This window comes from Lingula anatina, chromosome 2 (assembly GCF_051362555.1).
Source record: "Lingula anatina isolate TDL-2025a chromosome 2, LinAna3.0, whole genome shotgun sequence".
Lineage (NCBI taxonomy): Eukaryota > Metazoa > Brachiopoda > Lingulata > Lingulida > Lingulidae > Lingula > Lingula anatina.
This window is the reverse complement of record NC_141768.1, coordinates 2,040,693-2,061,598: the sequence shown is the minus strand read 5'-3', so window position 1 is coordinate 2,061,598 and position 20,906 is coordinate 2,040,693. Positions and strand designations below refer to the sequence as shown.

Genomic DNA, 20,906 nt, shown 5'->3' with positions numbered 1-20,906 from the left:
ATGAGTTTAAAAATAATAGATGTTCTTGATCTTGGATAAATTACACATGTAAGTCCAACCTTGGTCTTACTTAGTTATTTCAGCTGGTTTTGCTTACTGTTTTACTTTAGAAGTCATGGCTTCCACATAAGTTTATAGAAAATTTAAACTCTGAATTTTGTTATCTAATCTGCAGGTTATTAAGCAAATGTTCTCAAAGAACATAGTCAAAGGAGTAAGAAGTGGTGAAGAAGAAGCACCAGAGCAGACGGAGAGTGCAGTCAAGGAGCCAGTAGAGGAGAATTATGATGACATTCCCAGCATGCCAGCACCACCGCCACCGCCAGCGCGTCCACCAAAACCAAAACGATTCTAGGAAATTTCCTAAAGACTGTTTGAAAGTATTGGTTGCAAAAAATGCTGCATATATGTGAAGATGCTGTAGTCTTTGCAGTCTTCCAAAAAAAAAAAAAAAAAAAAAAGGGTTACAGCTCTAAACAAATATCCATAGCAATTAACCTACAGGAAGTGCAATGGCACTGAAGTGTCCAAAAAAATGGCATTAATGGACAAACTTGTCTTGGAATGTTTGAACTTCCTTCCTTTGTCCCGGTGGTACTTTTCTACACCTCTGAAGTCTTTGTTAAATAATATATAGCCTAATATTTTTTCCTGAATAATCCTTTTTCTTTAATTTTTTTGTGTGATAAGTACCAAAACCCTGACTTGATGCAGGAGTCATGTCACATTTGTTGTACTTGTTAAATATGTGTGTTTTGAAAATCCAGCTCCTGGTTTGGTACAAATGTTATTATTTATTGTTATCAGTGGCAGCACACTCGAGTCAAGACATCAGCACAGTAAAATGTGTTTAGGTACTGACTATAATCTTTTTTCTGAAGATGGATGAGAAAAATTGTTATATTTACTGTGCTGTACTATATATAATTGTTGTGTTCAGAGTATGTATGTGAAGATGAAGTGATTTTCCACTCTCTGACCAAATTATTTCAACAGTATTACTTCATATGAGTACTATAAAAAAGTTATTTGTACATATACATTATCTACAACATGTTGTATGTGAAACATTAAAAGGTGAATGTGTTAGAATATTCAAACTAACACTTGTATTTAACCACCCCAGAACGTTTTATTTCATTCCATTTTATTGATAGAATATCAACCTAAAAGTGGCAGTTAAAAGTATTAGCCCTTTATTGCGATTATCTTTTGAAAGATGAAAGTAAAACATTTCACGAAAGGGGATTGAAAAGTGTTTAATATTGTTAATGTGTTGAAAATGTTAATAAGAATTTAAAATATTTTATCAAGAAATATTGTCTGTAGGACAAGGTGCCAAGGAATTATTGTCTTTCACTTTTTATGCTTATTGTAATGATAATAACAATCATTAAAAGATAATTATTTTGCATACAAATTGATATTGATAAAAAATGTCCAATTTATGATATATTGGATTGCTTTTTATTGGGCTTAAGCCCTTTAAACTTGTTAATCAAAGTTTTATTAATTTGTAGTAAAATGTGACTGGTTTTTAAAAGTTTTTTAACCACAAAATATTTTTTCTGGCCCCAAAAGCATCATTGTTATTTTTGTTAAGATCCAAACATATTGATGTCATATGAGCATTTTAAAGGAACAATACTGCATACTGTACATTATATAATACTGAAGTTGTGTAAGTTGGTATTGTTAAATGCATGTGAACAAATTATGAAATATTCTTTTCTCACAGCACTAATAGCATGAACTACTGATTAACATAAGCAATCCATTTGCCACTAGTTTCACTCTCCTTGAATTGATCGATTTTAACCCAAGTACCTCTGTGTCCACTTTTATCATTACAGGGTAATTACAAAACTTCGGGACTTCTTCAGGTACTCCTTTTATTCCATTTAATGTTTCTGGACATTTATAATTTTATAATTTTATAGATTCTCTGTTAAGTAATTTTTCAATTTTCTTGCTTTCGTCTGATAACAATTAAGGAGACTTCAGGTAAAGGAGATGAAATGATGTTAACAGTCACTTATATTAAATAATCTTGTGTCTTGCCAGATCAAAACAGGTTGCCAAATTTTCACAATCAGATGAAAATGTGAAGCGCTCAAAACAATTTTGGGGTCATTTTATTTTAACTTTGTTAACAATATTATAACGGTCAAAATTTGGTGTTACTACTATGGGTGCTGGTCGTCCATAGGTGAGCACCTCTGCTTGCAGAAAACTTAGACTAGGAGCACCAGAAGCCATCTTTCCTTGCCAGCTTTGATGTTGTTATGACTGTTCTAGAGATGCCTTAAAATGATTAAACTTTGTATTCGCCACTCAATAAAAGCATGATTTCAAAATTGATGGATTCTGTTTTTTAAAATGAGTTTCTTTTTGAAAATCAGGTGAAGTTGATTTTTCAATATCTTGTTTTATTTTCCCTGATGGACAGGAGTGCAACAGACATTTAATATATTCTTGTACCAGCAGCAGTTGACTAGTTGAAATTTCCATGTCTATAGGGGAACCCAGCTCTTTGAGCATCCACCCTCCCCAAAATTTACTTCTAACAATTCCCAAAGATCCTGAGCCATCTGTACACTGAAGACAACAAAAGTTTTTCTTTCAAAACAAATCACATCTGATTTATTTAGACATGATCTAGATGTTCAATATTTACACAATCCATTCATAGTCCTGTGCTGGGTGGCAGATGCCATTAAAAATCTACTTAAATAAGGGAATAAATGAAGTCTGCCTTTAAAAGTCCCTACCTAACACAGCAGGGACCAAGGTAAGAGAAGTCATCTATATAAAAGATTACAGTACAGTGCTTTCTGCCACATATCACACTTGTCAAATAAAAGCACAGTGACACTAAATGGTCTACTAGACACAGCACCTTTCGTGAAGAACTCTGTGAGTAAAAAAACATGAATTTTTTTATACAAATGAGATCTTTTCCTCAGTCACACCATTTCTTTACTAAAGATTTATAAGTAATACAATTTACACTTTTTCGATGATTCACAAAAATCCCTCATCACAACTCTTTATCTCCATGATTTATGTAGTTCAAGTCATTTACACCTCTGTTTCAAATAGTCACTTTTCAAACCACAGGTCTCTACTTAAGTAGACTAAAACAAAGTACAAGCCGTCGGTACCTTACCCTCTCTTGACTGAAATCTCACCGACCTAAGCATGTACGTAATACTAGAGGGCTGCCACTTTCACATCACTATTGTCAGTCAGCCACAGTCTCATCTGACTGTAAAATTTAAAAAGTTTTTACCACCAGTGTGATCAAATCGATCTAATCACCGGTTAAATAATTTCAGAGTCCAAACTTACCAAGTTGGCACACATATTTTTAAAATTAATGTCCACCTGTTAAATGTAATGGTAATTCCTTGCCACTGAATATTGTTCTTAACCACTATTTTTAAACATTGTTATCACAATGCAATAAGTGTAAGGCTTATGTAAGTGTTTGCCTTAATAAGTAGAAATCTTTTGACAGGCTCTTCTTGGGCAAAAGTGAGCCCCGCCTGGTGGAGAATACAGAAATGATTCCCTTTAAGCACTTCATTTCTTTTGGCACCTAGGGTGACAAATAAAAAATAAACCATCCATCACACAATTAAAAGTATGACAGTATTAACCAAGTCATCACATCAACTCATACTGCCAGTGATAAGTTGTCAGCATGTAATAACTGACTCTGCTGGCATTCTACACCAGTCATTGGCACATGGACATTTCCACTGTGAGCTTTAGTCATATTCCACTGAGACCCTGGACACACTGACTGAATGTCAACCATCAATACCACTAGAATAATGAATGTGTTAGGTGTTGTGTCTCTCACAACCAGTCAAACCAGTATGGGCAGCATCCAGTTGGTTTGTCAAGGCAGTAAAAATCTACAGGAACATCCTTCTGCAGATTTGTTCAAGTGTTTGTCACTGATCAAAGCAATGTCTATGAACCAGAGATACCATCTGGGGGTAAGAGTTTGGCACCTGCTGGTGGTGACAGTGATTCTGCAAGTCTTCAGCAGTCTGTTATGTCAGCAGCTCATCTAAATGCAGTTGTTTCAGCACGCGTGGTCTGCCATAGTGTGGAGAAGTCTGGGAGAGAACACCAACAGCCTCCTATCATACAGCAGAAACTTGCTCTTCTTCTGAAATAACAAATAACAAAGGTCAGTTCCCCATTTTAAGAATTAAAGCAAGCTGTTTTTTTTTTTTTTTTGTGCAAGTCCAATTTCATAGTAGTTATGGGCCAATTAATACTTATTCAAACACTTTTTCTAATATACAAAAAAAATAATGACCATTTCTTTCTTTCTAGTTTGGTCTGGCACTTGTCACCATTTGATGCAAAACACTCAAAAGCAAATATCCACACAAGTCCACACCATCTCAAACTCAACTCACCATCATCAACAAGTTCCCCTTCATCCTCATCATCTTCCACATAACAACCTGGCACCCCTTCAAAGGAATGGGACCTGCTGATCATCTGCTTCTGTCTGGCCAGCTGTGCCATCTGGGTGGCTGCATGGTAGTCTGGCAGGGGGGGACGGTGGTGTGGGCGGAGGTGGTACTGAAGATACTGCTGTTGCTGCTGAAGGTAGTGATAACCTGAAACATGGAAGAGAACGGGAGGTTTGAACTTTTATGCCCAAACATTCGAAACCAGGTTAATTTAACCAATTTACTCAGTTTAAGCACTTTTTTAAAAAAAACTCAGGTGGTCTGCCTTGTATATCATGACACTACTTGGGTTAAAAAAGATTCATTAAAGACAAGACTTAGGGATCACTGACCAGCATACTACTAAACACATCACAGAACTATCTGCATTACTGAACACTATCAAAGGGTAATTTTACTGATCTACAAAACTTGGTCTATAACACTGAATTCATGGTGTGTCAGGTGGAACTACATTTCCTATCAGTTCAACTATCATACGTCTTACTGACAGGGTAGAAAACATCCTAAATCAATATCTAATACAATCTGACCTTTCTAGTCAAAACCCATTTGCGCAGCACATAAATTACAATTCTTTTAGAAAATAAAGTTAACACCCAGGCATTAAAAAGAAATAATAATTATGAAAAAAAAAAGAGAAAGAAAAATGTTACAACCCTAATAATTTTAATAACTCATGCTAATCTCATGCTTTTTATCCACCAAGTAAGACTGATATTTAAATAAAAATGTCTTTTTCTAAGAATTTTGTGGCAGCATTGATATTACACTGTGACAATCTGATGTCAGTGTCTGTCCATTTACTGTAATCATGTCACATATTTGTTGTTCCTACATGCAGGTTCCCAAAACATTGAGGACGATTCTTGTATAAAAAAATACATTTTCAAAAGTCTAAATATGCAAAGTAATCCTGACCATCTGTACATGGGTCCCTGTTACCAAGCCATAGTTCATGCATTCAGCCCTCCCTGACATAACTAAATCATCATTTTTTAAACCTAACATTACGTTAATATTCCTCGTCCCTAAATGTGCAACTCTCCCAAATCAGTAACCAAAATCAAAGAAAGCTGAAACTGCAACTAAATGCTGTTTGTTATCCAGGAACTGAACATAAAGTGAAAAGATTCAAATGAAAGGCCTCCATGATGCAGAGAAATGAGGTCAACTTACTGGTCTTACAGTCTTGTGGAATACACTGCTCAAGTAGAATATAAACAGTGCATAAGATAAGGCAGTGCCCGATGTGACTGCACTGGGGAAATGTGTTAGGTGAGATAGAATTGTGAAGTACAGCAATTTTTATTTCTTTTTTTTTTTATTTTTTAGTGTTGATATCCAAGATGTTATGACTGTGACAACACTGAAGTACAATGAACTGAATGAAAGAAAGTGAGAAAATGGGGCTTTTCAGTAAGTTGATTGCAACAGCAAGATTATTCACTAAATTTATTGGAACATGAAATGCTTCAGAGAAGAAATTATATACATTTATCAAACGCAATGGGATATATCACTTTTCCTAATTGAACTCCCCACATGCTTAGCATTATTGCCCTGTTTCAAACATTTCAATGCTCAATCTAGCTGAGGAGATAATACTTGTATCTCACCTTCTATGCTTATATACTCTGCTTCTTCTGCCAAATATGCCAACTCAGCAATTTCTTCAAAGATAAAAAATTGCCGGTCTTAATATTTTACCAATTTTGAAAGAAATCTTTTCAAATCCAAACTGATTTCTCATTCAGGAAAGAAAAACAGGCTCAATCATAAACTGCATGCATATTTTGGGTAAAAAAAGGGCTGCAGTCACCACTCATCTATGATTGGATGATTATTGGCCAATCTGGAGTATAAGATGCCATGCCCTAGCTATATACCACAAAAACCATTCAATAATTTGTTAAGATAAAGAGGCATTCTTTTTGTCCATTGGGTACTTTCAATTTGTTGTTTTTAATAAATTTCATATTCATGAGTATAATCCTTCCACATGCTTAGGAGATAAGGATGACAGAGAAGACTGAAAGAGAAGAAGTCCACGGACAAAATAACAACTGAGTGCTCTTGGATTCAATTAAAAGAGAAAATGCAGACATTTTTGTGCCATGACCACTTATTGCTATAATATAATATCTCCAATGTCTTGTAGCATGCTACCTTCTTTACTATTTCCACCCAGCACTGTACAGCAAAGGAAATCCAGGACACTTCACCATACTTAGGATATGTTTTTTATGAGTATATGTACTTCATGTATTGAATCATGTCAATCATTCAGTTATAAAGTGAGCTGTTACTTCAAGGAGCATGCCCATAGTAAATACCACCTTCAGAATGATACAAAAGACGCATTAAACATGCTTAAATTCTATTTAAGAAAACAATATTTTTTTCTTTAATTTGGGATGCATATTTAAAAAGATTACTGTAATGAACTTGAACAAATTATCTGAAAATCTCTACTAAAGAAACTGTAAATATATATCATGCATCTTCAGGTGCAAGAAATCTGATGGAACAAACTTAACAGAAGGGCAAAGTATGGCTGTGCAAAAGAAACCAATTCACTGGCATCGAAAATTCTGTCAATCATGCATACATTGACCACTATTTAGTCCCTAGGGGTCTCCACTGTGCAACATGAGACACATTGACACTAGGGGATTGCAATGCATGCATTTTTTTCTAACCTCTAGTTAAATATGACTTGCAAAACAAATCCAGTGCATTTCTTGGAAGCCTCAGGGCAGTAAGCACAAAATATATAATCATGTGCACATTTTAGTAGCAGTCACCATGAGACCAAGTTTAGTAACTTCATGGTTTAATTTATAATAAGTACAACATATGCCTCTACTATTTTACGCAAGGCAAACACTCCTTATATCCAATTAAGATTTTTCCAAACCATAAAATTTAAGTACCTTGGCCTTCAATATGAAAATATTTATTTACTTAAGCAAGTGAAAACTGAAGCTTTCCTACTGAAATGCAACCTAGCGACTCTACTGTGTAAAACTACGTCAAGGTGATGATAATGATAATTATGCAACATACATAATATACATTCATACTTTAATAAGTGGAGAGCAATGTGTTCGTACCTTGTGAATTCTGCACCACAACATGATAGGGTGGAAGAGGAGGCCGCGAGGACTGTAGGTGAGGTGCCACTGCAAAGAACAAGTCACATTTAAAACAAGAAACAAAGACGGCACATCTTCTAAAATACCAAAAACATTAAAAGTTACACAATATCAACTCAAAATCATAAGTGTGTCAATTTTAAATATCTGAAGTACCTTATGTGCTTGACTGGACAGATGCCTCTGTAAAGGCGGGAAATGTGTCAACTTACTGTGCTGATTGGAAAGATGCCTCTTTGAAGGCGGGGAATATGTCAACTTACTGTGCTGATTGGACAGATGCCTCTGTGAAGGCGGGGAATGTGCAGAGCCTACAGAACTGGTACTGTGGCTGTCAAAGTTGGAAGACGCTATGCTGTTGTGTCCAGAGTCTGTCTCATATAAATGATGGTGATTGGTTGGAGGGCTGGAAGAATCTGCTGATCCAATAGAACCTGGAAGTCAGAAATGATTTTAGTCATACTGGTCCTGAATTTATTACTGCTGTATGCAAATGATCGGTGATTGAGTTTGAGTTACCAATAAATTCTTTATACCCAGCCAATTAGAATGTCCAATGCTAATGTTGAAGAAAATCAACCTATCAATGCCAATTTTGTAAGTACAGTAACTCATTCATTTAGAACCAATAATTTCTTTTATCAGAGAATAAGTTTTCAGTATTATTCAAACCTAGCAACACCCAAGGCATGCAAAAGAATCAGCAAGACAATAACCAGTTACTAACAGTCCAACAAGACACCTAATCCACTGAAAAATCCATCTTTTATTTCATTTGGAAAGACTAATACAAAACAATAGGTGGCAGCAGGTGATCAGTAACATTCTGCAGTGCTGCCATCTTGTGTACAGTAGCCAGCAAATGTCTGCACATGCAAAGAGCCACTAACCAGTGCTGCCACCTTCAGTGTATTACCCTTACCTGAGGTATGTGATTTTCTCATTGCTATACTACTAAGGCTGACCACTGAAGAGCTCTCTGGAGACAGATGTGTGTGTTTAAGTCTGCCAGGTTGTGGGGAGAGGGGCAAACGCCTCTGGTTACCGGGACTATTTAATTTTAACGTTGGATGTTTCGGGTTATGTGGGCGCACTTTGTCTTCTGAGAGAGAAAGCAGTTTGCGGACAGCGTCTGGGGATTTAGCACCTATACAACAACAATGACATCAAGGTGAACCTCTCACTCAGCTACTATGTTATTAACTGTAACCAAAACTACAATACATCCACCCATTATAAAAGTTTACTGAATACAGTTAAGAAATATACAGTTTAGCATATTTCTAATTAAAAAAACATATATGAATCATAATAACAGCTCATCTATGGATGCTAAAAAAATTAATTGGGGTTAAATGTCATTCATAAATAGAAATATAAAAAGAAACACAATGACAAAATGACACCTGAACATGCTGCATATTAATTATAAAACCATTAATGACAAATTGAAATAGTGACAAATAAACTTACCAAACTTGGGTCCCAGGTTAGCGTTAAGTAACTGGGCGTTGTTGACGGGGGCGGGGGGAGGCGGGGACTGGTCCCTCTTACGAGGCACTGCAGGGGAGGAAAATAAAATGTGAGCAGATTTCTTAACTTGAATCTATAAGCAACAGATGCAAGGGCTTGCAAATAAAGATCACATTTCAATATTGACTAAGTTTTTTTATGACTTACCATCAAAAAGCATCCCCAATAACTTTTTTTTGTGTGTGTGCTAGAAAATTTGACCTTCAAACTACAATACAGTTGACCGCTATGTTCAAAATCCAAGTAAATGAATTAATACTCACGTTGTGGCTCACATTGTAGTGATAGCCCATCTAATTCATCTTCATCTGCAACAATCTTCATGCTGTGGAGGTAGTTTTTCACTCTGCGTACCATTTGGTACTAATGGGGAAAATATTAACATAATTTATAGGTAGAATTTTATAATTAACAAAGAAAGTTTTTAAAATATTGAGCACAATTTCTCATCATTCATTATATGATTTAAGCAACTGTAATTTTTTTTTTCTGCTGACATTCACAGTTTCAATTTTCCCATAACAATTGACAAAAGAGGGCACACTACAGAAATTCTTCATAATCTAATAAATACTATCATGTGAGCAATTAAAAACCATTACAAAAATTAGCTTTTATATATTATTTATGTACCTCTTCATACATCTTCTTAGGGTTTGGAAGGGTTGAGTTTCGCCTGGTTTTCTTCTTGATGGTATTTGTTCCCGAAGCATTGTTGGCGAAGATGCTGGCGGAACTGCTTCCTGGTAAAAACATGGCATTGGGGTCCTGGAAAACAACCAATTAGAATAGTTCTTAGATAAGTAAACTGGAATCCTGGAAAATAACCAATTAAAATAATTCTAAGAAAAGTAAATTGAAATTCTGGAAAATAACCAATTAAAATAATTCTTAGAAAAGAAATTGGAATCCTGGAAACCCTATTAAAGTAGTTCTTAGAAAAGTGTTACATTTTTAAATGTACCACATACAGAAAAATATCAGCATTTCCTGGAATACTGCTGAAAACAGTTCATTTAGCTAAAGCTGAGCATATTTTTAAACTATTCCACAGTCACTGTGGTGTATTTACTAACAATGAGCTATTTTTTATTAAGATTTGTATACTTAAGTACAATATCCACTGGAAACTGAAGCCTAGAACAATAATCCAATTTAAACAAAAAAAGGAAACACTTACATATGGTGCAGATGCCATAAGACACAAGTGCCTCACTTCTTTTGCGATCATTCTTAGTTTCTCAAAGTTCACCAGGCCGTCTACCTTGGAGTCATTGCCCAGGTGAATGAAGGTCAGGTCCTTCTTCACAATGGGGAATAAGGGGATCTGATGGAAATACAAAACATGTTGTAAAATTGATTAAAAAAATGTAGACTAACCGCGTGTCTCCATCTCACATCTCTGTCATCTGCTAGACAGTCTGTGGGGAGGACAGCAATGGAAACAGAGACAGATTTTTTAAAAAAAAAGAGACCTTTCTCTTTCCTTAAACCTCCTGTACTGAACATTTCATACAATGGCCAGCAACTTCTTATGTCCTTTTTAACACACACAAAAACAAAGATGAAACCCTACAAAAGATTCTCATCTCTGAGTAAAGTACTTCATCCCCATGTGGCAGGCAACATGTTAGATATGCCAGGGCTGACCACAAGGGAAGCAAAAATCAGTTGTAGAAAACCAGTTACTTACCAAAGGAGGCTGCACCAGCTCAGAGTTGATGAGATTCCTGTACTTGGCCATGTTTCTTGAGGGATCCATTATTGTTTGGAGGTCCTAAACAAAGGAAACAATGGAGTCATGAGAATTGGACATGGATGGATGTATGGAAACTATTTAAGGTTTCTAGAACTTTTTGGAAGCAAACTTTCTATTCATTTAAATTAACATATTGTACTTATTATCTAGGATACCTAGTAAGACATTTGAAATTTTTTATCTATCACCTATTATTTCCTTTTCCGACTGATTTTTAAGAAAACCAACTTAAAAATTAAAATTTAATCTATTTTACACTGTAAACAGCAAACAGCAGATATCTATCACTGACCTCGTATATTTTGACATATTTATTGGGCAGTTTGTCCCATGTTGTCCGTAGTCTCTGCACTGACCCATGACCCAGTCCACTTAGTATGGCAAACATTGAGTTAAAGTTTTTACATTCTTTACAATGCCCTGTGGAAAAATTAAATTAAAGATTTAATTTTTGAATTAACAATACAATATTGAGATGGAGTTGGATAGGCAAAAATAAATGGTACTTTAGCCATTAATAAAATATGTTTCATCTCTGACGACAATCAACCTTCTTAACACTGTAAAGCATATCAGACAATAACAAGAAATAGCAGCTAGGTCTGTACATTGGTGATGATGTAGCCTGAGGCAGCTCTAGCAATAATGTGCTAAGCTCAATCACCCTCTCCGTGCTGTTCCTACTCACTTGCTATTTTGATAAAATGTTTGATTATTTTCATCCTCTTGATGATGTTAGTTTCTCGGACGACTTCTGTGGTCACCCAGAACATTTCCCTGTTCACCAGCTGGAACAGAATTGAACAATTTTTTTTTTACTTTGTGCGGTGCAATCTGAACTGTCTTTAACATAGATAATTATAGCAATCAAATGCCTGTTATAATCTTTTATCTTCCTAAACCACTGTGAAATTTTTTCTTCATCCCGTTTGTTCTATTCATCAATTAACTTGCCAAACATCCTTTTCCGTCATCCTACAGATATCAGCTAAAAGTTTTTTTATTATTAAAACACTTAGTTACACTGTTCCATCAAAGACAGAATATGATACATTTTTATAGACAGATATCTAAACAACCAATAAAGATACACAATGAGTCAAGTTAAAACAAACCAACAGGGAACCAATATATCTCACCTCCTGAAACTGCAATATATTAGGCGTGCCATATTTAGATGGAAGATCAAAAAGATCATCTATATACTCTGTAGCCTCGATGTTGGCAAATATATGGAAGTCTTCCAGGGTGAGCTGGGTGGCGATCTCTATACTCTTCAACTGGAGGAAGCTAATCTGGCCCTCTTTCATCAGCTCACTGGCCAGCTCGTCTGGAACTAGTGTCTCCGTGCTCATATTGTTCTTTAAGTAGTACCTGCAGGTAGGACGTAAAATACTTTGGATTAGGGTTTTGAATTAAAGGGTTATATATGTTGTAGCTGACATGGTGTACTATTGATTTGAGCATTATGAATACAGTTTAACTTTCAACAGTTATCTCAATTTGTTTCGTTCATTTTATACAATAGTTACTAACTTGAGGTAAATTCTCATAGGAAAGTTAAGAACATCTAAATCCTTTTATGTTAATTGAACTGAAATAGCTGAACAGCACTGATATGTTTTCTTTTTTCCAAACTTTCATTCTGAACTGAAACAGATATACCACTAATGACAAGAAGTGTTTTTCAGCACAATAATTGTTCAAGCTACATATCAAAAGCCATATCCTACCTTCCATTTAAGTTGATCCTTTCTGGAAGATTGGTGAGCTGCTCTGGTAGTCTCTTCTGTTTGATAAACCCTTCATTCTCCACAGTGACCTCACACAGCGAGTAGTTACTACAGTAGAGCAAGGTGGAACTGAATTAAAAACACAATATAGGTGGCAGCACACAAGCAGGACAGGAGCAAAAGGTACTGGTAGTAGGTTCACTGGGTTTTTGGTGTATGATAAAGAAGTTTTCTCTGCACATTTTTTTTATATATAAAAAGTTTCACACAATATAATAACAAATATGAAGCTTTAATTGCACTTGTTCTTAGAATCAAAATACTGTATTCAGAGTTTGAGTCTAATGTAACTATTACATGTGCATTTTCTATATTTGCTCTAATCTAAAATACAAGCATCATTCCTGATGGGAACAAATCATACTGTGTATTTACCTGCTAGGGTCTGTAATTCCAAATTCTCTGAGAGCTAACATCACCACCTCTCTGGCAGTAGTTTCCTAGAACAGAAATACATCACAAATTCTTATACAAGAAATAGACTTGTTTGCTGTAACAATAAAGTTTACTCCGGCTAAAATACTTCATTATTGTCTGCACAGGAATTTTGTTAATTGCATGAATTAAGTTTTTTATTTGTAACTTCAGATGCTATGCTTCAAATCAAGTACACAGGAAGCTGATTAAAATGTCTTAATTAAACTCAGACCCATATTAAAACATTTCTTTTAATTCTGAGTGTAAGTGATTTAGAAGTGTTTTTCAAGTAAAAAAAATTAAAAAATTACATTAAAAGTACTACTAATAAGTCAATATTCTAAATGCTCAAATTCTGTCAAAAAGGAACACTTACTCTATGTACAAGGAAATATTTACAACTCTGGTCAGACCGATAAACTTTCAGCACGTGTTCTGGAAAGTCGTTGCGCGTGTCATCCATGACAGCAAAACTCCCCAGTATGGTGGCTGAGATATCGGGACTGCTGTTGCTCATTTGCTGTTGTTGCGCAGACGTGTTGGACGACGCTGATGAAGTGGAAGACTGGCGACTGCGCTGAGGACAGGTCAGATCGTTGTCAGAATGGTTGTGCTGAAGTTTGCTATCACTGAAACAAAGTGGAAGATTTGAAAGAACCTGTAAAACATTTTGTGTGATATGTGATATGGTTGACTAGCACAAATGTTTATTTGTCTGATTAAAGGATAAGAAAATAGTGTTAATGTGATATTTCTTTTATTATTTTGCTGTCCTTTTATTAAAATTATTGTTTACTGTTTAAATTCTTTCATATAGTGTATAATCATCACAGAAAAGAAAGAAATACAAAATGGATCAATCCCACAGGAGAGTTACTGTCCTCATCATAACATACCTGTTTTGCTTTGGCAATAAATTAATTTTATTCAAAGCCTTTCGTAGCTTTGCATTTTTCCCCACTGTGCCGTAGGGTTTTTCTTTCTTGTCTCCCTTCTTGGGTTTAACCGGTGAGATCACAGGGGGAACCCCCAGGTCCAGCTCAGGCACAGAACCTTGCCGCTTCTGGGTGAAGTCTGGTTGTAACTGGGCAATTTGTTGTTTCTTGGCTGGTCGCCCGGGGGAGCTGCTGTATAACATCTCTTTGAAGGCTGAAAGTTTGAAAAAAAATGCTTAAATTTGGTCTCTATTTATGATGAGGTACTGCATTAACCACATTGCTATAGAATTATGCCCCATTACAGACATTTAAAATCAATTGCTGAATGTTTGATTAATTCAGGCATCTATTATTCAAACACATTTATTTGCACATGTAATAATTTTCCATCCCTAACAAAAATCTATACAATAATTAAAATCACTTTGATTTAAAAAAATTGACATTTCCTATGCATTTCATCAAACATAATTAAAGAGACACATTTGCACTCACCAATCACATTTGATTTCACAGATATGGAGAGATGCGTGGTTCCACGTAGGATCTCCAGAGCTCTATTATGCGTGATGAACTCAAAATTATGTCCATTTACCTCCAGGATCTAGAATATGAGACACAAAATAAGTAAGTTAATATAAAAGTACCTTTGATATCAAATTAATTCTTTACCCCATTTTATTTCTAAATAGTTTCTGCACAACAGCATCTAAAATGGAAGACTGGCACAATGTCACATCTAACACACTGTCTCAGCCAACACAATGTCACACCAGCACAGTTAATGCAGCTTACCTGGTCCCCACGCCTCAGTCCAGCCTCGTGTGCTTTCGTTCCCTTCTCAACCTTGGAAATAAATATCCCACAATGCCTCTCAAGCCCTCCCAGGACAGAAAAATGTAAGATTTCATCTTTTGTTGACCTGGTTAGGGTTATTGTGCGTGCCCGTGCTTTAGCTGAACATGCAATGTTCAGAAGTCGTAACTGCCCTATCATTCGCTGAAAATTAAAATAGATAACATGACTTGTTGAACAAGAAAATATTAATTTTTTTAAATCAAACATTTTTTGATTAAAAACATTTCATCTACAAGATTTTGAATCTTAAATCACTATATTTGATATAAATTTACTTTAAAAGTATAATGTATTGATTTTTCTAGGAAATGGAGGCATAGGAGTAGGGTTTTTTATTTGAAGAGTTACTTACCTCTCTTTCTAACATAATCTCAAATTTCTCTAAGAATTCACTCATGGCAGGATTAGATTCAAAGTCGTTGAAGTGGTTGTTGACCCATAGTAACACAACTCTGGTCACCTGACATTATAGAGGACAGCATATCAAGACAAGCTGACTAAGTAACTTGTACTAGTTAAAAACAGTTCATATTTTGCTCTAATAATTCAAACAAGATGAGGATGCAGAACAATTGTATCTTGAATACCTTAAGTTAAACATTTCTGCACTAGTGAGATCAATGACAGACCTACACAATGTATTTTTTTCTTCTTTCACATCATGAATCAGTTTTCATATTTGTGCAGGTGAGTGATAAATAAATAAATAAATAAATAAATAAATAAATAAATAAAGTCTTATGTTGTATATATGTCCCTAAGACCTACCCTATCCCTGAGCTCGGCGTCTCCAAACCACATGAGCAGCCTGTTGGCTACCTCCAGGGGGCTCTCAATGAAGGTCCTGTACGTCAGCAAGAAGTCCTCCACATAGGTGGGGTCCACCACAGAGTGTTCCTCTACCAGGTGGGTCATCAGCCTCTCTGGTGTGCCCTGAAATATGGAGGCCAAAGGTCAAGGACAAAAGGTCAATGTCATGACATGATCATTGTTGCAGAAGGATATTTAAAGGTAACTTTTATCCAAAAATAAAAATTCTGGTCTTGGATATTTCTTCACTTCATAAAATATCAGACGAAAAATCTAAAGAAAAAGTCAATAATGCAATTATATCGATCTTATCATAGAACCCCTTATTCTATTTCCAACACTTTCCATAAATTTCAAAAATCCATAAATTTCAAAAAGGCTAAATTATTACAAAAGTACAGCACTCTCAAATCTACACCAAATTTCTCCACTAACCCTTATGACAATGGACCCTTTCCTGTTGCCAGCGTCTAAGACTCTATCTTCAGTGACCATCACCACCTGCCCCTTCTCTTCAAACTTGTGTGTATTCTCTTCACCCTAAAAAGCAAACAATAACTTTTACTTATCTGTGAATATATCTGTCCTCCATTATATGTTGATCAAAAATGGTTGCATGATCAATTTGAAGAGTTAATAAAAAATTACGTCTGTACCAATTAAAGTACACCTCAGCAGATAGTAATCAATTTTTATTTATTTACTAATGTTTTCTTTGATAGAGATCATTCAATCATTTTTAATGACTTAAAGATTGTGAAATAAAAATTCTCATGAAAATGAAAATCTGTTAAATTACCACAATCATAATCTAACAGAAGAGGAGTAGGAGTCTTACCTGATGCAGTATTCTATAGTAATCTGACTGTGCTATACAAACAAACTGACAGTCATCTTGTGTGGTGCGCATGACGCCTTTATGGTACAGCTTCTCCATTGTAGGTGTGATACCAAAACTGAAAGAAAGGAAAAAGTTATCCTGGTTCTTAAACCATTTTGCATACCACACATCTCAATGCAGTTTACATTATGCCCTTAGCCTTTAAAAAACATCTTTTTAGCCCTGATTCAATCCTCCTGTAGTCATTTCATCTACTATGGGGAGGGATACAGTCAACATGGTAATAGGTAATAATAATAATATAATAATTATATTTATTTATAGTCTAAAATCCATATATAAAATGTTCAGTAGACTTTACATGGGTAAAATGAACAGAATCAGATGACAAAAATAAATGAAAAGGTAGTTAAAATAATAAGATATGAACTAAAAATGTGAACTAAAATGTAATTAAATTGATAAGATATCAAAAATAAACTGTACAGCGTAAAAGACAACAGCCAGTCAAATCAATTGTAAAACTTTTTGAAGATATAAGTTTTTAATTCTTTTTTAAAATTGTCCTCAGACTCTATTAAACAAATAGGGAGATTGTTCCACTCAATTGGCCCATAAACCTGAAGGTGCATAAATACTTAAACTAACAACTTATATACTACCTCAGCAAATTTTCCTTTAAGAAAAAATCTAAGAAAAATGCACCCACCTCATTCTCTTCCCTTATGCTATGGATTATTCTAGCCTTTATAATCAAGAGCCTAATATTTATGTCCCTTCACTTTTTACATGAATTTTCCCCTGCTAAATTTCCTACTTCTCTTACTTATATAAAAATTCCCTACATGTCAAAGGCCCTAAGTCTTGAAAGACAAATTAATCATTACCCTAAAAGTAAGTCCAATTGTTTAATTGGTTTTTCCATGGTTACGTCATAATTGACATATCCAGTCTGAAATCAATGACAAATTTTCACAAAGATGACAAGCAATGGGTTTGTGTGCTGATGATTCATAGAGTGAGATTTCTCATCTTTTGAAGTCTTCACACGTAATATAATAAAACTGACCTGTCTCCCATCTGTAGCTGTTCCACCGTGTCGTCCGGCAGCGTGATCTCCACTTGACCATTGATGATGACCGACCAGGAGTCCAGCTCCTCCGCATCATGCATCACGATCGTGCCCGCTTTCTCCACGACAGCAAACACCATGACAGAACACAGGCTTCGCCTGGTGGCCAGGGTCATGTTGGCAAATGCCTGGAAACCCAAAAATTCAAATACTGAACTAGACAAAAGGTTTAACATAAAATGACTATTTTTGTCATGACATTTCTCATACTGCTATCACTCCCAAAACATTTTGATAGAATATTTCCTTTCACTTCTAACCCTCCAGTTTGATGCCTCATATACTGCAATGGTCAGAGCCTGCTACTGTATTTAAATAACAATACCAACTAAGTCTTCCACCCTTTAACATTTCCAAATGGCCCATTCCCACCCCTTTGTTTGGTAACAAACCACAACTAACAACTTACAGCTCACCAGTAGTGTTACTTCTGTACTTCACTATCACTACCCTCCAACCTGAATAAAAAGTCTCTGAGACAATCGCCACATAAAGCAGCAGACAAATAGCCGATCTGTTGGAAGTGTGGGATCCCAATGCCACATTAAAAGCTCTTTTGTCTTATCCTCAGCCCAATAAGAGGAAATGATCTGATCTCTACTGACATGCTAGTAGGCAGACATTACGGGGCAAGTACCACTTCTTCTTGCACCATTAAGGTGCTGAGGTAATAATGGGAAACGGACTTTTTTATGTTTGGTAACATCAGCTTCTCTACAGGGAGGACTTGGCGTGTGGGCTTCTGGTCCTTATCTCAAGCGGAAATAGTTTTTCCTCACATCATATACAAATGTACTAATCAAGCATTTGAAAAATACCCCAAAAACTAATATTTATTACAGATCATATTCAAATTGCACAAAGACATGGTTTTGCACAAAAAATTTAGCAGTAATTTTGTAAAAGGCATAGGAATTGTTTTTGAGGCACAAGTACATGATAACACAAAACAACATATGAAGATATAAGACAACCATACATATTACTCTGAAGTTTTACTGACTGAATCTAGAAGTGGAGTGAAAAGTGGTCTCCCCAGCTTACATTGATATCTTATTAGCACTTGAAAGCAAATTTCTTGATATTTAACCAGTCAAATCATTTTTTCCCCGACCTTTCTATTATCAATCCAACAATTATGTATTCCACAGTTTTGAGTACTTAATTAAAACATTTACTGTGATTGTACTACATTCATAATTTATTGTTGCATATGACATTTGATCATACTCACAGGAAAATGCTGCATAAATTCCAATAATATCTCAATGTCATCATCATTTCTCTCAGATGGGTCCTTCTCCAAGCATTCCCTGACGGCATCTCGTATTGGCATAGACTGGAAAATGAAGCGGACAAAGGAAATTAAACAATTGTTCTTGCTCATCTTGGTTTGTTTCTAAGAAAAATGACATCCAAGAAAACGTTGGTACATGTAGCTCCTTGTTTTCTTCTATGGAAAATAGAAAGAGAGAGTTCTAAATATATGTTCCAGTCTTCTAAAAGAATATTATCAGGGTGCCTTGGTATCCTGTGTTCTCTCCTGAAAACTACTCCTTGTTCAAAATTGTATATGTTCCATCAAATTACAATCATATCGAGATACACAACAGGAAGTTCAGTTTTTTCTCTCTATAGAATTTCCTTTGAATTCCTTTAAAATTTTCTAGTTTTTTCCTGCTCTTCTGTACATGACCTCCTGTATGTTTTGAAAAAATTCTGAAGTAAAGGATCAATGAAAATCAATAATTAATTGACATCAAACAAATCTTGAATTCTGGTACAAAATATACCATGAAATATCTTCTGAAAACCACTCTTTATCTGAGAAATAACTGAAATCCTTTGAGAATAAAATCTATATTTAATAACATGTCCACATTATTGATGTTAGGTTCACAGTAAAACTGGGACCATTCTTAAATATCTGTTCCCTGGCATTCTCCTAAATTTCATATTCTTATTGCTTCCCCTTCACAGGGATAATCCAATTCAGTACCAGTGATCAAAATGTATTAAATAAAATAACATGAAATCCATTAAATTGCTATGACATGAGCACTGAATTTCAACAACAAGAACCTATAGAAAATGCTTTTCTTGGACAAATGAATATGATCACAGCTCTCTTCACGAATATTATCAGCTCAACTATATGATTCATTAGTCAAATGATGGGATCAGTTTTTGCCCACAGTAAAATTTGATTTCATTATAAAACTCCTTTTCCAAGTAATGTATCACATGGTAGCATAAGTTTCTCAGAATGTAATTCTCTTCTGATACAAAAAGCCACTATATCCAGCCTAAAAATTCTCCTGTGTTCTAAAAAGGAAGGGTTACCACAAGCTGTTCAACTTATTGGTCCACAGTGAATATTTCTTGATATTCCTAAGACCTAGCTTTTGCAGATAGGTGTTAAAATCTCACTGATCCATTCACCTTGCTATATTCATCAAAAGATCCCTTCAAACAAACTGATCACTTGACTGTCAGTTCAAATATAACAACAAATCCTGGGACATGTGCATCTACTTCTTATGATAGCAAAAAATCCATATGCTATAATCAAATTTAACCAGCCAAACTTCAATTTTTTTAAGAATTACATCCCAGGTAGTGCTGCTCCGGCCATAATGGCAAAATTCATGAAGTTCCTTTAAATCTGAGAGGATCCTTTGTGTGATGATGTATGTATGACGCTGGAGTCACAAGTCAACAAATAAGCTCTGATCTGGCAGTCACAGTTTATCTCAACATAAAAAAATGGACGCGCTGGACATCTGCATCCACTTACATGGTTGTCCAATCAAATCTGATCACCAGGGACCCCAGGCGGGAATACCAGGGACCCCATAGAGAAATACCCTCATTTTTCTGTCCAATTTCCTTGATTGATTATCTGTTTTCCTGCCTCTACCTGCCGACAAATAGACTACCTGATGATTAATTTTGTTGTTGTTTTGCTCACTATATTGACCAGGCTTGTGAAGTCTATCATATTCAATTCCCATCAAAACAAACAGATTAACTCTTCCCACTGTGACATTTGAGAGGTTTATTTTCCTGACCATGTTATTCTCTGGTCAATCTACAATTCATTAGGCCTGTTAACCCACCCACTGGTACTGCAGGTGCCTCTTAACTGCTTGGCCAAAGCTACAGATT

The 20,906-nt window shown here is 35.4% G+C and overlaps 2 protein-coding genes across 21 annotated transcripts in view; one reads left to right on the top strand and one right to left on the bottom strand.

Annotated features, from left to right (window-relative positions):
- Nucleotides 1-2,361, top strand: part of LOC106171529 (uncharacterized) — a 31,802-nt gene extending 29,441 nt beyond the window's left edge. For all 7 annotated transcript variants that reach the window (XM_087006544.1, XM_087006541.1, XM_087006542.1 and 4 more), the window contains one exon: nt 176-2,361. In XM_087006544.1, the coding sequence (XP_086862670.1) occupies nt 176-355 (180 nt within the window). In that variant the 3' untranslated portion in view covers nt 356-2,361. The remainder of the gene's footprint in view (nt 1-175) is intronic.
- Nucleotides 2,362-2,614: 253 nt separating this feature from the next.
- Nucleotides 2,615-20,906, bottom strand: part of LOC106165990 (rap guanine nucleotide exchange factor 2) — a 96,074-nt gene continuing 77,782 nt past the window's right edge. For 7 of the 14 annotated variants that reach the window (XM_087006524.1, XM_087006538.1, XM_087006535.1 and 4 more), the window contains 26 exons: nt 18,973-19,077; nt 17,676-17,866; nt 16,604-16,721; nt 16,201-16,305; nt 15,724-15,888; nt 15,308-15,415; nt 14,893-15,096; nt 14,593-14,701; nt 14,056-14,308; nt 13,536-13,788; nt 13,118-13,182; nt 12,683-12,811; nt 12,089-12,323; nt 11,638-11,737; nt 11,242-11,369; nt 10,884-10,967; nt 10,371-10,517; nt 9,824-9,958; nt 9,454-9,553; nt 9,131-9,217; nt 8,580-8,804; nt 7,870-8,091; nt 7,616-7,684; nt 6,119-6,172; nt 4,440-4,646; nt 2,615-4,183 (listed from right to left, as the gene is read on the bottom strand). In XM_087006524.1, coding sequence (XP_086862650.1) covers nt 4,158-4,183; nt 4,440-4,646; nt 6,119-6,172; nt 7,616-7,684; nt 7,870-8,091; nt 8,580-8,804; nt 9,131-9,217; nt 9,454-9,553; nt 9,824-9,958; nt 10,371-10,517; nt 10,884-10,967; nt 11,242-11,369; nt 11,638-11,737; nt 12,089-12,323; nt 12,683-12,811; nt 13,118-13,182; nt 13,536-13,788; nt 14,056-14,308; nt 14,593-14,701; nt 14,893-15,096; nt 15,308-15,415; nt 15,724-15,888; nt 16,201-16,305; nt 16,604-16,721; nt 17,676-17,866; nt 18,973-19,077 — 3,624 coding nt within the window. In that variant the 3' untranslated portion in view covers nt 2,615-4,157. Of the gene's footprint in view, nt 4,184-4,439; nt 4,647-4,745; nt 5,704-6,118; nt 6,173-7,615; nt 7,685-7,869; nt 8,092-8,579; nt 8,805-9,130; nt 9,218-9,453; nt 9,554-9,823; nt 9,959-10,370; nt 10,518-10,883; nt 10,968-11,241; nt 11,370-11,637; nt 11,738-12,088; nt 12,324-12,682; nt 12,812-13,117; nt 13,183-13,535; nt 13,789-14,055; nt 14,309-14,592; nt 14,702-14,892; nt 15,097-15,307; nt 15,416-15,723; nt 15,889-16,200; nt 16,306-16,603; nt 16,722-17,675; nt 17,867-18,972; nt 19,078-20,906 lie in introns of those variants that run through there. The other 7 variants (XM_087006528.1, XM_087006526.1, XM_087006534.1 and 4 more) reach the window with 7 other exon arrangements.